Below are 17,522 nucleotides of genomic sequence, written 5' to 3' on the forward strand. Positions count from 1 at the left end.
GTCCAATTAAGCCTTGTTGTGGGAAAGATGAGCACGTACAGGAAGTTTCAATCAATTTGTCCACTAAAAATGAGAGAAAACCTATGCTAACTGGTTGTGTTAATTGCAGCATTACAAATAGCAGAGCATGGAGAAAGTCACTCTTTCAGTCATATATCAAGTTAAGCATTTTAAACAAACTCCAGGAGAAAAATTGCTATACAATTTCAGTATTTTTCATCGGCTTGACAAATACGTGCTGGCAATTGAGGGGGAAAAAAAAAAAAACCAGAAAGTAATAAATCAGTATGCCAGTCCTGAAATAAACTAAAATATAGCTAAGTGTAGCTCTTCACCTTTCTCTTTAAATAGACCAAAATATAGTCAGGGTCCTACACTTTGTGTTTTTAACAAATAAGGGTCTTTCAAATTTTCTGTTGGCTTTGAAGCCGTAATTAATTTAGATAGATTCTCAGTGAGTACAAGCGATGAGAAAAACCTCAAGACTATTACGTGTAACATGTTAAGATGGAAAATTAGATATTTTATTTTATTTTATTTTATTTTTGACAGAGAGCAATATCTCTAACTTGCCTCCACATTAACATGTTATCCTTTTGTTATTATATTAACTTTATTTGACAAAGGAGTTGCTCAGATTGTTTTGCAGGATGCAGAACGTACTGAAATGTGTTGCACCTCTAAGGAGCTCATTTCGTTTGTATCTTGATAATTCTCCAAAGACATAATAGACACAAGTGGCCTAAATAAATCTCTTGAAATTCCTTTTTTTAGTTTTAGGGTTTCTGCAGGCAGATTAACGATAGTCAGGCCCACTGCTGCAGAAGTACACATTTCTCAGCTGTCTCTTACAAGAAGATTGTTTGGTGCAAGGACCAGAAACCAACACCCAAACTCAAGGACTTAATTATTAGGATGAAAAGTCAAGTTCCTACTTATGTCCTTGTCCCATAATCTTTTCAATTCTGGCCTCACCAGTGACCCAGCTTCCACAGGGAAAGGGAAGGGTTCCTCTGCCTGAATTGCTGCCCATCAAACGCCAAAGTAAACCCATTACTGTGGAGCAGACAATTTTTGAATGAAAAAGGTCACAGCTCCCGTGCTGCACGTTGAACTCAGAGCTACCGGGTGCAGAGCACTACTCAGTTCATTTAATTGACTTACGTATTTTTAAGTCCTTCTCTATTCTGTAGTTCCATTGAAAGAGAAGCTAGATAAGAATGAAACACTTAACTCAGCACATCAAGGCACTTCTGGGTAGACTCAGATACTTAAAAGCGCCAAGAAGCACTTAGGTTTAAAATACGAGGCTCATCCTGGGGCTACTAAGGTGTAAAGTCAGCACTCCTAATCATCATTGAGGTCCTCAGTGCCAAGGAAGGAACTCCAAACCTCATCCACTATGTTTTTCACAATTAAACTGTGTTCAAGTGCAGCCTACACTTAGCAGGAGAGTAACAGTGTGCTCTCTTATGAATGATTTATTTTGTCTCTCTTTTTTTATTCTTCTTATTTAAAACAAAAAGCACAGTTATATGCTTTATATATCTAGAAAGCCAACACTTTTCTCCCCTTGTGGGGGGAGCGAAATATGGAAAAGTGGAACAAATGTTGCAGTTTTTGCTAGCATTTTTGCTTAGTGATAGTGTAGTTAGCTTTGCTATTTTCCACGCTCTGGTAAGTGCAATGATGACAAGACTTTCATCCTGCAGGTTGGTCAAAAAATCTAATAAGCCATTTTGGCAGACAGGCTGGATTGAAGCTGTGAGATCTCTGCTTCTTGGAATCGCGTTTGAGCTTTATTGTCTATATTGTATATATACATCCTATCTGGCCTTACAGAGGCACTGTCTGCATTAAAGAAAGTATTTTTATCTCCCTGGTATTTATTGATTTATTTGTTCTCCTTCTCTCCACGGTAAACGCTTGAGTTCGTGGCGGGCGAACAGAGTTTTGGAATGATAAAAGCATCAGCTCTCAGGAATGGGACCAGAACTTTCTTTTGTAAACCAAAATTTCATTCCTTATGCAAATCAGCAATTAGCTCATTCCCCACTGGTTTCAGAATAATTTCTTGGATCTTTGTAACAGCGAGAAAATCTAGCTTCTAAAAGCTGTTGGACAATGTGACCTGTTTCTAGAAATTCCACTTAAAACATCTGCGTCACTGAGAGTTGTCAGACACAGTCTCAAACATCACACTAGGAGAATGGCTGTAATCACCTCTAATTGCATTCATCTTTTTGACGACTTTTAGCCAAAGTCTCGTGAATGGTAAGTTTTTAGACTGATCCCTTGTAACCTGACTAGGACAGATGTGCGTGCTTCTAATTTGAAAGGGCACATCAGACAGACCCATGTCTATTTTTGGCTATAGTGGCTGAATTAAATAAAAAATAAGCTTCTTCTTTCATTAAATGAACCAATGTATTAGAATACAGAAAATGAAAAGATTTGGTGGTGTATGCTATTTGAATTCAAAATGAGTTTCCACCATCAAATTCAAGAGAGACTCTGATTTCACAATGCTACTCAACACAATGGATTATTACTGATTTTACCTTTTCCTGGTGATGCTCTTTATTAAAAAACAAACAAACAAACAAACAAACAAACCAACAAAAATCTTTCTCCAACTCCACAAAACAACCACAAACCCCAAAACATCTTCTTCCCACTGCAAACACTCAAAAACGTTATGGTCAACTAAGCTTTGTAAAAATTCTTTTTAAATTCAAATCTCACTCCTTGATCAAATTTACCCTTCAGTTTTAAGAAATGGATTACTAAATTGCTTCTAAACTGCTAAACTACTGAAAGCACTTTCAATAAACCTTGTCACAGTTGTTTACCCCTGCATTCCTTCCTTTATTTAAACAAGATTACAGCACAGAGTGTGGAAAAGGTAGGTCCAAGAAAATGGAAAAATGAAATTTGCAAAGAAATAGAGGATCAACCTCAATTGTTAGGGCCTGGGAACTAATAACTGAATATTTTATCTATTGTGTCATGCTGTCATTTATTTATCACATTGTCCTAAAGATTTTATGATTCTTTTAACTGCCATCCAATAGACTTTTGTCTCAAATAGTTTCTGCTTAAAAAGACACATATATCCTCTAGAGTTTCAAGAATAGCTTTCACTATTGATCTGGTAATCCCAGGTGTACTGCTACTTAAAATAAATATGTACATTTTAATGTATTTTACTTTATTTTACTTAGTTCTTTAATCTGCTTGTTTAATTTCCTTATTGACCCTATGCTCATACTTGGAAAAGAAAACAAAGCATAGGAGTTTTCTTCTGAAATTGGCCGTTTTCCTAACTAAGAGCTAATTGATGTACGGGCTTCAGGATTGGGCCACAACAGCTCACCTGTACTCAGGGAGCCCCGATGAGCTGTGTGTGCCTCCCTGCCAGGAAGACAATGCCTTTTCATGAAAGCATGAAGCCTCCACAGTCTCTCTCTCTTTCAAAGTTTTTCATCAAAGAAAACTGAGCAGAAGTCAAAACTAAAGAAAGTCATAGACAGAAACATAAATCAGCACACACCGTATATAAGTGCAAAATATTTTTTGACAAATACAATATGCTTTCACAGCAAGATTCAGTTTTACTGAATTGGTGTTTTCTGACAAAAACTTATTTTGGCCTATATCTTTATCAATTTCACTCCTCTTTTTCCAGCCTGCATGAGGTGTTGCCAAATTTTTTCCCATTCCTTGCCTGTTTTCATCCATGTTACTCCTGGTTAATAGTAGTGGCTCACCTTTTTGTGCTCCCAGAGTTTGATGAGGTAGAAAGACTTAAACAAGGGAAAAAGAGATGCCTTAAGAAACCTGACTTCCATAAGTATGCTAAAGGGCAGATTACAGTCTTTCCTTAAATTAGAAAATTAAACAGAAACTAACGCATGTCAAAGATCAAACAGGCAAGGAATAATCTGCTGCTGCAATTACTACCAACAGGGATTGATTCAGTTGATACTTTCCAAATACAATTTGACATCTCATAAAAATTACAGCTAAACCAACAGAAACTAATTTCTGTTTTTTCACAGGTGTCTATCAGGTTATAAACACACCTAACTTATTGGTTGTAATAAATGCATAACGGAAGGATATAGTTTAATATAAGCCATAGACCTTCCGAATCACCTGTGCAAATAAACTGAAATGGAGTATTTCTGTCTGTCAGTAACAGTCTTGAAACATTTTGTGGCTTTTGAAAAATTAGATTTTTAGTGCTCTTTGACCAAAGTATTTTTTTTTAACTCCCCTTATAATCTAGATGAGAATGGTCTAGTCATAGAAACATTTCTCCCAGGCCATTTAAGAGCAGATCTACTGACTGAGTTATTCCATTGACCTAAATAGTATTGGATAGGACCAGAAATTGTTTTCTCTTGATTTATTGAGCTCCTATCTTTATGCACCATTACAGAAAAGTGTTTTCTTCAGTTGTTTTGGGGTTGGATATTTTTTTTTTCATTTTTCATTTAAACTATTATGAGTTTATTTCTATACCTTGGTGCTACTCAGAGATTTTTAAAAGATCTTTAGAAAAAATTTTATATCATTTCAGATTGCTAAAGCACAGAAGCAGTGGAAAAAAAAAAAAGTGGCCTTCAGACAGCAAAAATTCTTGTAACAGAAGCATATAGTTAAATGCAAATGCGCACCTGAAGTCACAAAGTCGTGTTTTCACTCTAGCACACCCAACCTTTCTTTGTTAATTACAGAAATGCCTTTTCTGTATCAATAGCCTATTCTGATTTTAGTAATAATGGAAGATCTCTAGCACCAAAAGAATGGTATAGTATAATCTTTACATAAGATTTATGGTGTTTAAATGCTGTACTATTTTATATAAAAGGCCAAGTATGCAGGAAATAAAGAAGTCTAACTGAGGTAGAATGAGTGGGTACTTTTGATCTTTATGATTTTGTATACTGTCTTCACAGGAATATATGAGTTAAAATAAAATAGACCATGTCCACTGATAGAAAAGCTGGACAAAAACTGACGTAACAAATATTGAAGACGGTCAAAGTTATAACACAGGAAACTTCTCTTAGCATTGTTTGAAACAACACTGGACACATTCAAAATTAAAGCATAGAAAGATATCAGGGATCATACTTCAGCTATAAACTTTTGCTCTAGGCTGAAACACAGCATAGAAAGTTTCAGCACAGCATGATCATTCTCTTGTAATTACTGAATTAAATTTAAATTACTCCCAAAACAAACAATCTTCCCTCAGAAACTTTCTTATACTTTTGTTCTTTCCTATTACTTAAATATCACTTATTTTTTCTTTTATAAAACAGTAAATTGTGCACATCCTTTATTAAGCTTTTCACTGCTATGAAAAAAAAATGCTTATTAAAGAAAAGAGATTCTTTCCCTGTATCTTACTAGATTTTCTTTTTCTGAAGGAGAAAGGTGTATAATCAAAAGTTGTGAACTTACAATTTCCAAAAATACTTGACTAGTCAATACGGGGCCAAATTTTGTCTAAGGAAACATCAATATTGATTGAAAGCAACAGAAATCTGAGGACAAATTGCATTTTAGAAGCAAATTATTACATCTTGCATTAGCAGAATAGAAATAATGACGTTTATCTCTACTAGACCCCTAACGGAGCACCCTATAACAGCACCCATCACGGGCTCCCAGAGGACACCAAAGCGGCCGGGGGCTGATGAATCTCAGCTCTCAGAGCAAGGGCTACCAGCAGTCACTGAGACAGGATGCTGTTTTCTATCGAACCCCAGGCTTGCAGCCCCAAACAAACCTCATATGCTGGGAAAGTGCTGAGACCTACAGAAAGGATTTTCATTTTACTATAACCTGTGCAACATAATTAGAACTGTTAAAATTCAGGAAAAGGACTGTTAGAAAAAATATTAGAGATGCCACAGCTCTAAACAGTTTAATTGTAACAGTTGTTGCAAAAAGTCCCAATATAATGGTGAAGCATCATATTAATTTCACCGAAAATATCGGCTAATATAAACCCGCCTGGCTGCAACAGCTGCTACTATTTCCCTTCCTTTCCCTTCTCTTTTCTGTTATACCCCTGCCCTTGAGAGTAGGAAATCTGCTAATACATGGTGTAACCTTATTTCTATTTTGACATCATTTTTGACCTTAAAGCATGACTTCAATATATTTCAAGTGATTTCAGCTGTGCTACAAAATCAACATTATCAACATTAAGAATAGCTTCCCTTGTAAACAAAGATCTATGATTGGATCAACTGGATCAGTACAAAACATCCACTGTTTTTCTACTGGCACAATAATTTAATAGTAAGGAGTGTTTATCTTTTCATTGAGACTGAAATTCATTCTTGTTTAGACTAGTGCCTGAACTTGGCACATTGCACATACGCTATGGAAATTCCTTTTTAGCCCTATGAAGGATTTAGCGCTTTAGAGGGATGCAGGTGATTCATAAGCCTCTGAAATTCACTTTAGAAACTTTAGATGCACACTGTGGCACCAGTGCTGAGACTCACTGAGTTACTACTATGCAGCAAAACGTTAGAAACCTCTCTGCCAAGGAAGAGATGGCTTCAAACAGCAGAGAAAACGTAGATGAGGCATATATTTTTCTTAGTGGAAAAACACAGTAAAACCCGTTTGGGGAACCTATGGCATGGTCAAAGAAACTTTGCTACCGTGTGATCCAGAGTATTCAATTGGTTTAACTTCAGAGTGTTCAAATTTTTTCAAAACATTTTGACAAGCTTAATTGTATACTGCCTGAGTTTATGCCAGTTCTGGTGATGTGTGTGACATTTTATTGTAAGCCTTTCCTATTCAAATGGTATCACAGAACATCAGACATATATTAAGGATTTTAGAAATCTGCCCAACAGAAGTGAAATTTCAACAACAGAAGTTTGCTATTGGGTCAATGTAAGTAGCCTTATTCCTTTTTTTTTCAATTTTTTATTTTTTTCTAAGGAAACACACAGAAAAAAAGAAAATAAAAACTGTAATTTAGGCAACAGAATCACCAAAAGTAGCAGATAAAGAAAAAAAAATGGCCTTCCAAAAGAATTGTCCTATAGATTGCATAATAAACTACAGAGGGAAAAAGGCATCCAAATAGTTAATAGTAAGTGTTGTAGAGATAATTAGCCCACAGCCCACTAGGGGCTACTGAGAAATATGCTACTGGCATGTAACATGGGTTACCTTTAAACACCTCTACTGTGGTGTGAGGGAGAAGGCAGAAGGCTGTTCAACGATCTGAGAAGTGTGAGAAACTACTTACTCATTACAGTGGGTTATTAACTGTGTATGTATGTAAACTAGATATGGTCTATGCACTCACAAAACACAAATAAATAGGTGCAGTCATAAACAAATAGCCATCAGATAATCAAAGGGCATTTTTCATCTGAGAATTACTTGCACTAAGAAGAAAACAATATCTGACTTCAGTTGGAACTCTAAATGATCTTTAAGAACCACTGGGTTTTGGATATTTTTCCCTAAAATATTTATCTTCGAAATGAAATCAGTTTCAGTATCTGCCAGAAATGTTTAATAAGCTGCAAGATAGGAAAATACAGTATTAAAACAGCAAAAAGTTTTGATTCCTTACAGTTACTTTTTTTAAAAAAATCTAATTGGGACCAACTGGCCTCATTGCTTCTTATAAACTTAGCAATATATATTCAGAAAAAGGAATAAAAATGAACAGATGTTTCTCCTTAAAGAAGTCAGACAAAGATTTTTCTTACACAATAAATCAGTTGCTAGTGGATTTCCAGGACACTGCTCCAGGCTAACTGTTTAGGTATGGCTTAAAAATCTGGTTTACCTCTGTATGTATCCAAAACTGGTAAAGTAGATTAAACTGTAGGTGAACAGCAAACACTGAAGGAGGAATGAAAAGAGCCATGGGCAAGTTGAAAATCTGAAAAATGAGAAATAATATATACATTAGATAGAATTCTAAACTTGTGATGATATAACAAAGTATTATCTCAGGAGCTCAAAGCACTGCCAAAGATAATTGCTTTTTCTAATACCTCCATAATGTAGACATTACATAGGACACTGATTATTATGTTACTACCAGATGTGCTACAGCAAATGAGACAAAAATTGGTGCAAAAGTGATTTCTCAAAAGTCATACTAAGCAAGTAGAAAGATCAAGAAAAGAACTCAGAAATCCTGAGGTTAGATGTTTATTCTGTGTACTATATGGAGCAGACAGCAGCATATCCTTGACGTGAAGGGTTCACCTATAGGGGAGAATTATCACAGAGTAAGCAAGGTGTGAATTTATAACACTACAGCTTTTCCATCTGAACTCCCTACGTGACCACTATAAGGGCAAGGCAGCTTACTTGGCTTTCAAAGTTAATTATAAATTCTCACCCTAACTTCCTCACGTCATCTCCCTTGAAGCTCTGATATATTGCTGAGTTCTAAAGATGTGCTAGCATGAGAACAGTTTCAGAAAACTGTTTACTTAGGAAAGATACTGGTATCTTACATACCAGAATAAAGTCCCAGGAATTTCACAATTAATTGCTTACCTGGCTGAGCAACAGAATAAGACTTCCAAGACCTTCACGTGTTAAAAGTCAGTCTGCTTTCTTCAGAAAAAGGTTTATCTTTTTTTTTTTTCCTTCTACCTGACATTGTGTTATACCAGCTGCATTAAGAAGTTAATCCTTCCCTAAAATACAGATGTTTTTTCTAAACCAAATAGTAGTGGAGGTATCTTGAAAATTTTAAATCTCTTTAGCATGCAGGGAAAATCTGGGTAGCAGATAAGAGCTTCCTGTGAAACACAGAGCAAAATTAGCAAACTTTTTTTTCAACTTCCTGTTGTCCTTCTCACAAAAATCAAATCTTTGAACATGAGAGAAAGCAATCTGATAGCCTTGACAGGCCTCCTGAGCCAGGAATTCCTTTAGTGTAGGTCTGCACATAGCATTTAATGCTGATATTCCCGCAGTTTTTGTCAAACGGCCTACCCAATAGGTAAGATGGCACACTGGGGCTATGAAACAACTGCACCTCCATCCACGTGGTGTGACTGACGCTCTTGAGAAAGTCACCACAGTTGTCACGAGCCAATGGAGGACTAAGGCCCTGCAATCCCAGCTCGGACGGCTGGCTTCAACACCAAACAATTGAAGCACCAGAAAGAAATCCTTAAGTAACTGCAGCTTCAGCATCACCTGGTAGGGCTGGGACAGCTGTGATTTAAAAAACTACAGTCAAAGGCTTCATGGATCACAGCTGCCCCACAGGCTACACATGGGGCATTTCTGGTTGAATGTCTTGGAAGTAAAGGTATTCAAAGGTGGTTTATTATGCTGAGCTTCTGGAACTTGGGCAAATAACGTGAACACCTATTTTGTTTTAATCAGTGTGATCCTCAAAGGCTGAAGTGTTGGAAAATATTTATAAAACAACAAAGAAAGAAAAATATATCTGGAAGGTGAGATTTGCACGTAAAATCCCAAAGAACCACTCGGTCTACGTAGACTCACAAAAATTCACAGCAACTCTTACCTAAGTTAGGAGCTAGTAAATGCCATTGGGGTGAAGTGGCATTTAGGCATGAAATTCTGGAGTAGAGGTGGGCATGAACCTTCTTTAAGAATTAAAAACGCAGATCACACTGCCTCATGTAGAAAACTACTAAACAGAAGAGCGACTTTCAAACCCACAATTCTCCAGGCTCTGAACCAGAAATGCAGTGTAAGCTTCCCATACTTTAGAAGAAATGCCGTAAACGTTGGCATGGAGTCAATCTCTTTTCTGAGTTCCTTTTTCCTTCTTCCTCTAACCTGGACCCCCTTAGTATTGAATTATTAAAAGTGGGCAAGCTACAAAAAAAAAAAAAAAAAGACAGACTGAGAGATATTTGTCCCACAACAGCCAGAAGGCTGGCATGGTTTTTCTCAAAGTTTATCTTAAAAAGAAGCCAATGACGGAGTAGAACACACGGACACATTTAAGTAAAGCTACTGCAGTTTTCGCTTATTATTGATAGTACCTGTCTAATGGCATGATAAGAGCAGGAAATTTTTTTAAAGGAATGGAGAGGAAGTTGATTTAAAAAAAACAAACAAAACCAAAAACAAAACCAAAAACAGATGGTTTTCAGATTATTCATGGAAGTGGTTGCAGGACTGAAAGCAGGGTTAAAAATGATATGCTTTTTCCCTAAAAGTATCAGAGGCAATTTGGTGGTATTTACAGATGACTCAGAGAGGAAGGAAGGATCATCTTCATATTTATTTTCTAACCTACTTTTTACAACAACTACTAGGATTTCCCCGCTAAGTGGTGAGATGAGGGAAATTTTATATAAATCTACAGGTAAATTTGAGATTGACAAATGAGAATGCTTTCCTAACTGCCTCATGTTTCCTTGCAATGTAAGCTTTATTTTGCACAGAAAGGATTCCAAAGTTCATTTACAAAAGTAGAACCCATAGGGAGGCATGAAAACCTCTCCCATACAAAAGATTTGGTTTCTCCTATTTGTGGTTCCACTGGAAAAATAAGATCAATGTCAGAAAAAGAAATAAAAATCATTAAATAGTTTTTCACTGGAAATGTCAATTCACCAAATCAAAACATTTCATGGGAACGTACCAGCTTTCACTAATCTGTAGAGGAAAAGATTTCCTGACTCCAAAATGTAATTTCTGGTCAAAACTGTAGAAAAACTTTTATCACACTCACAGATCTTTTCCCACTTGTGGTTTCAGCAACAGAGATTGAGTGTGAGCCACAATAACTGACAACCTGATGGGGAAGGCTCTTAGCGAGGGGGTGGAGAGGGATTCCTACCTGGAGGTGCCGCACTGTGGCTGTGTGCCTTCACGCATTGCCTCTTTTGGCAGGTGTGGGTCCACTATACGCTCTCCGACATGGGCAGGCTCTACCATTCTCCCTCTCATGTGTAAGGAAAAGCTTATAAACGCTTCCACAACATAAAGGGAAAAAAAATTAAGCTCCTGAGGTGCATCAGGAGGGCTGAGTTTCCGGCGCTGGGCCCCTCCGTTTCCACGCTGGGGCTCCGGGGCCAACTGCTGATGTGGCCACAGAGGGACTGCGGGGCACAGCGGGGCGGCAAGGCACAGCTACTTCATGTGGGCTATACTTCCGGGAGGGTTCTGCAGGAGTTAAAGGTAAGGACAAAAAAAACCCTGAGCCACCCCTTACAGATCCCAGACCTGTCAGACTCCTCATTAGATAAGAAGTGAACTTTGTGTCTCTGTGCTGAAAAGAACAGTGTTACCTGTTCCCTTTCCAGATTTATATAAAACCATTTCTACTGCTTTTAAACCAACAAGGTATAATTCAATCCTTTATCCAAGTGTATAGTCTAAAGCTATCAGATTATTATGGATCTAATATTTGCAATTAAATCTTACTGTTAGACAAAATTTGAGAACTGGTACTCAAAGAATTAAATCATAGCTTTTCAAGGTGTCTCTTTCAACTGTCTCCTTTCAAAATTATACTTTAAGTGTTTCATCAGAAGCAAAAATTTGTATAGCATTAGCTGATAATTTCTTCTTAAAAAAGAATATACATTTTTTCCACACCTTTTTTTCCCACAAAATGGGCTTCAAAATGATCCCTCAGTCTTAACAGTAGGTTTGCTTCGCTATGGCCCCTCCACTGGAGTAACAGAAACACTGTGTGTGCAAACAACATGAAGCAATATGCATTTGGTTCCAAGTTCAGGAGTACATCTCATATCACACTGATTGTACTTCAGGCATGTTTTTCTCTTCTCTTTATTTCACATCTTTTCAATCAGCTTGAGCACAACCCACACAGATTAATAAGCTGATTTATTTATCTTATAATGTTTAACTTAAAACTCATACAAGCTGGCAGCAGAACAGTCCCACAATCCCGTATCATCCACCACAACTTTCCCACAGCCTCCACAAAACTGGATGTCAAACTGCATTCAACAGTACACATTCAGCAACATCAGATCACTCTCAGAGATTAACTAAAGGCTTCACTGAGTTTCAGTTTCAAGGCGGATGCATCCATGGGGTTCTGGACAAGTCTGGCAGTCCAAAAAAATAGCAGTGCTACAAGAATTAACAAGAATTCCTGTTCACGCACAGGAAAGCTTTGGAGAAAGAAAACTGGCGCACCTCTCAAAAGTTGGGGGGGGGGGCGGTGGTGGTAAACCAATATTTATATTTGTCAAATGTCTTGGCTAATACCAAATATTTGGTGGAAAAAACACTGCACACAAAGCTATTATGGATTCCTACGTTCTCTTCCCCTTAGTTGAAGCAAATGAATTTTAAATGTACATATATTATATGCCAAGTGATAGCAGTGTGGTCCTGAGGATGGTCTTCAGAATCTAAGCTGGCTGGACATCTTGGCCTTCCTGAATATTTTATGGTCTCTGAGGTATCATCCTCAAAACCATGCAGGGAGAAAAAGTGCTCATGCACACACCCATATGTACACACAGGCTTTTTGTCTTTTTTGAATTATTGTTTTTGTTAAGCATTTGCACATATGGTCCCAACGGGTAAATGTGCAAAGGTTAAATCTTTAACACGGCAGTATTTACATAGGAAGCAGAGTTGTGACAGAGATGCATCACTTCCGCTATTGTTCATTGCGGCCATTTAAATTTGAGACACTCCTACTAACATCAGATGACTATTTTATGAATTAAGAAAGTAACAAGAATTTACAGAGAAGACTTTAAGAAACAAAAGGAATAGTATCTGTTTCACAGTTTCCAGAAGAACAAGTCATTTTTTTGGAATGTAGCACTCATCTAATGTCATGGGCTTGAAACAGTTACGAACAACAGGCTAAATCCATGCTCAGTTATGTCAGCATAAATCCAGACTAACTTTACTGAATTTTATGGAGTTACTCTGGATTTGCATTTGTGAGCATACAGGGTTGGGCTTTGAGTTGGTTGCTCATAGACTATAGGACTGTCAGTTTTCTCCACCATCGGTATAATACCTCATTGGACACGAGCATTTATATATTTTATATATATGAAAATACATTGGATATTGCTTTCGAACTCTAATTCTGAAAACTCAAATTTTGAGGTTGTTATTTCTTGTTTAAAAAAAAAGAAAGAAATCACAACCTGAGTTAAAAAATAAAGTCAAAAGAGAACATGAGAGCACAACTGAGGAAACCAGCAGTTAACCTGGGCCCAAAACTAAACACCAACGAGCATGCTACATTTATGAATGTATTTGGAGATATACATTTTAAAGAGCTGTAAATGAGTACTCCTCTTAATTTATATTGCATGTGTACACAGCTCACCATTTAAAATAAATTATATCTGAAATAACACTAGGTAAAAGCAGTGGCATACAGCCCTTACTTACTGGAATACTGACACATGACATGAATGAGCAGAGACAAATAAATACATCTGCACGTCCAAAGCAATCTTTCATGATGATTTCTCTCCCTGCTCCTTTCAGTTATACAGACGTATTCTAGAGCAGTTATGTTATACTCTGATCTTTTCCTGTACTTACGAATGAATAACCAAATGAAAAAAATCATCCCATTTTACTCAGAAAGTTATGAAAATATAAATGCAGAGTTATTATTAGCGTTCCTAAACTTCACTGCTGTATCTCCTTTCAAGTTCGCTGTAAAAACATTAATGAATTTATTTTTAAAGCTTATGATTCTCAGGTTCTTCAATTTCAACTTCTGTGCTTTCAGTGGCAAACATCTTAAATAATTTATATGTTTTGCTTTGAAGGGAAATAAACACTATGTTTTCACTTTTACTAAATCTTGTTGATATTAATTTGTTTGTCAAACCTTGTGCAACTTACCCAGGAGGTGTATTTCTGCAGTACGGATTGTCTCAAGGCTGTGAATAAGTTGTAATCTTCAGAACTATGATGTACTTGGTGCGCTGCCCACAGTATATTAACCTCTGCAAAACACATAATTTCTAATGAGGTATGTACTAGAGAACACAGCAACATTTGTTTCCCAAGGCCTTTTTTTCTTAAGCTAAAAGCAACTAATCCCCCAACTTACACTTTGCTATTTTACCATAGTATAGCAGGTAATAAAACCTCATGCTCAGAGCTGAGTTTGGGTAGGCTGGGTTAAATGTCAGCCAGTGGACACAAGGCAGCATAATTTTCATGCCGAGGAAAGCCAGGTTGCGGCAGGAACTAAAATCACTGCCGGAAGAGAAGGATGTGCAGGACGAGAGTTTAACAGCCAGAAAGCCTGAGCTGAGACCTGATAAGCTGAGTCAGCAGGAGCTCTGTCACTGGGTTCAAAGGGACGAGGACGGAGGACGCTTTCATGCCTGCGTTTCCTTACTGAAGTTGTATTTCAAGACTAGAAGGGGACACAAAACGTTCCAAAAATCTTACGATTCAAATTTAAACAACTTAACTGGTGTTTGGTGTTACGCTTACAGTTTTCTGAAACATGTAAATCTTCAAGCCCACTTGTAACCACAGCCCACAAAACACAGCCATTGCCTGCCCACTAGTGACAAATGGAAAAACAAATGGTCACTTGCTGGGAACTCTGGAACCAGACAAAGGAGAGCAGTGGCTCTACTGTGTTACAGTTCAAAAAGAGTTGCTGGAATAAGGGCAAAACCTGTGTCAGCCACGTCATCTGAAGGCATGACGCCTCTAATGCACTGCAGTGAAGAAGAATACCTTAAAATCCTGATTGTATTTCAAGGCATTTTCTCATTAAGTGCAGACCTGGGGGGGGGACCCTCTGCAGTGTATATTGATATCTGGACAGCCTTAGTGCGAGGTTAAGATAGAAATGTTATGAGGATGCTATGAGGATGACCTTAATTATACCAAAATGAGAAAGTGGGTGGTTAATACAGCCCAAATAATACCTGTTTAGCATAAACCCAAATTTAAGGTCACATGCATTTCAAGGGATGAAGTACACACAAAGCCTCAGCTGATTACAGAAATTAACTGGATGTCTGCCAGCTGCACACTCTCATTGCCACTGACTTGTTTCTCCAGAGCAAGTAGAGAAGCGTCTCTGGCAGATACTAGAATCACATTCACAGAATTATCTTATAATGTGCATTTAAAGTCCTGAAATTATCTGGTGCCAAGCTTACATCAAATAGTTTACGTCTGGTGATTAACATGTACTTGAAACGTAAAGTAATGCCAAAACATCACCTTAATGAATCTTAAGGTGTCTTCACCATTTCAGGGGACTAGACAGTCTTGTAACAGGAGGTGACTATCCTGTATACTAGAAACTGAGAATTTTAAATCTAATTAATTTTGACAGTTTGATAATTTACATGACAACATCATTTTTGAATGTCCTCTAAGTCCTTGAAAATCCTTACGCTTGCTGAATTAAAACTGTAATTTCAACTATCATAAACTACTTAACACAACCTGAGAATTCTTTCCTCTTTAAATGCATTTGTTCTTGAAGGAACAAGTGTTCACTATATCAAGAATTAGTGATCTCTCTCAAAAAAAAAACCCACCACCACCATCTTACTGCATCTCTGCCTAATGAGCTCACTAGGAGATGAATTATTCAGGTGAGCTTCAGTACTCAATAATAATTTGTTTTTGAAATGTTTCCCAAGACCTCGTCAGAAGCTAAATGAGCGAACAAAGCATCTGAAAAGGTGGAGGTTAAAGACCTGTCTCCTTAGTTGTTTTAAAAGCATTTACTTCCTATCACAAACTGTGTGTAACACAAGCCTCCACTCAATGAAGTACAGCTGTACAAACAGGGTACAGTAACTGGATCTCGCTTCTTTCCCTCAGTCATTTTTCAGCATTGTGAAAAGTTCAAGGAAGGGAATCTATGATGATTTTTACAGTCTACTTTCATTGTAGTTAAGGTCAAATGGTTTTCAAAATGAATTACTAAAAAGGCATTTTATTAGCATTCATTTTTCAGTTAAACTGCCTCTTACACTAATAAGAATATGGAATAAGGTAACCGAATATTGGTAAAATGTTAATCTTTCAGATGTGCGAGTCAGCTTAAGTGATCTGTCATTCAAAAATATACCACAGGAATATTAGGGACATAAACAAACAATTCTGCCACAAGTAATTTAACTGCTAAAGCTATTTCTTACTTCTTCTGTTACAGCTAAGTAAATTAAAGCCTGCTCCTTAATCCTATTCTTGCTGACATCAATGGCACAGACTATGTTAAATTCATTGGCAAAATAGGCAGAGTCGATGATCGGAAATTTTTTTTGTCTTAAAATTTTTTCTGAAGAAACTGATCATCAATAACTTCTTATTTGAAGCAAAAGAATAACACCATGAACAAGTGTGAAACAGATCACCCCAAACCTCAGTCTGTAACCATTAGTACATTAAAAATATTACAATCATAATGCCTAAAAGATGTCTCACGAATGTAAGAAACAGACGAAGCACTCAAGGAATACAGCTTACTGCTCACCAACTTGCCACGACAGAAACCAAAATGTATGTGTCTATAGAAGAGTTGTGGTTTCACTTTTTCTTTCATAACGATAACTTGAAGCAAAATGAGAAAAGTTATTTGAATGAGAATGAAATTATAAAAGACACTCTCACAGGCACTTTCTCATATGTGTTATTACATAAGGACTGAATTTCCTGGTTTGACAGCAAGACCGAGATATGGCCAATTCCAACACTTTTTTTTTTTTTTTTAAATCTATGTAGAAAACAGGAAGTATTACTGCATTTTGTAGATCTCATCAGTCAAATTCTCTCATGAAGACACAGGAAAAAAATAGGTGATGGAATTGGAGAAACCACACAGACAATGCTCTAATGGAATTTTTTATGTTTTCTAAGTCAAATGTGGTTGGTAAATACAATTTAAAAAATACATGACTGCAATACACATATGCACAAACACACTTTTTTTTTATTCGGGAGAGTGAAAATCACAGAATCATAGGATAATTCAGGCTGGAGAGAATTGTAGGAGGTCTCTAGCCCAACCTCCTGCTCACAGCTGGACCAGCTTTAAGTTCCTGAGTACTCCACCCAGGTGGGTCCTGGAAACCTTCTGCATCTTCCACTATTATGAAGAACTATCTCTAACAACAGATAAAGGTGGCATTTCTTTTTCATGTAGTTGTGAGGTAAGTTATACAAATTGTAACCTAGCACAGCAATGGCCACCTTTCCTGGTGTGGCTTTTCCCAGGTTCCTGTCAATGGGTGGAGAACTGATGAGCTATTTGCATCTGGGGAAGAACAGAACAACTATGTCTCGCTACTAGAGTTAATTATTGTTTAATAGGTTATCATTACCATCGTACAAAATCAATTAATATTTTCTTCCATCACCCAATACAAACTAAAAAATAATCAGCAGAGAATGAATGCTGTCACATAGAAATGCAAGGAAGGAAAGAAAATTGGTGCTACGCAGGAATTGCTGGATAGTTATCATCCAGCCCTCGGTTTTCACTCTAGCTCTTTAAGTCTCCATGCATT

At 37.1% G+C, this 17,522-nt stretch overlaps 1 protein-coding gene across 1 annotated transcript in view; it reads right to left on the bottom strand.

Moving 5' to 3' along the window:
* Window positions 1-17,522, bottom strand: part of AGMO (alkylglycerol monooxygenase) — a gene marked incomplete at both ends in the record, with an annotated part of 191,276 nt that overhangs the window by 99,534 nt on the left and 74,220 nt on the right. Inside the window, 2 exons of the mRNA XM_082499471.1 lie at window positions 7,847-7,942; window positions 13,873-13,976. Of these exons, the coding sequence (XP_082355597.1) occupies window positions 7,847-7,942; window positions 13,873-13,976 (200 nt within the window). The remainder of the gene's footprint in view (window positions 1-7,846; window positions 7,943-13,872; window positions 13,977-17,522) is intronic.

This window comes from Vanellus vanellus (assembly GCF_965231255.1).
Source record: "Vanellus vanellus genome assembly, chromosome: 2".
Taxonomy (NCBI): Eukaryota; Metazoa; Chordata; class Aves; order Charadriiformes; family Charadriidae; genus Vanellus; species Vanellus vanellus.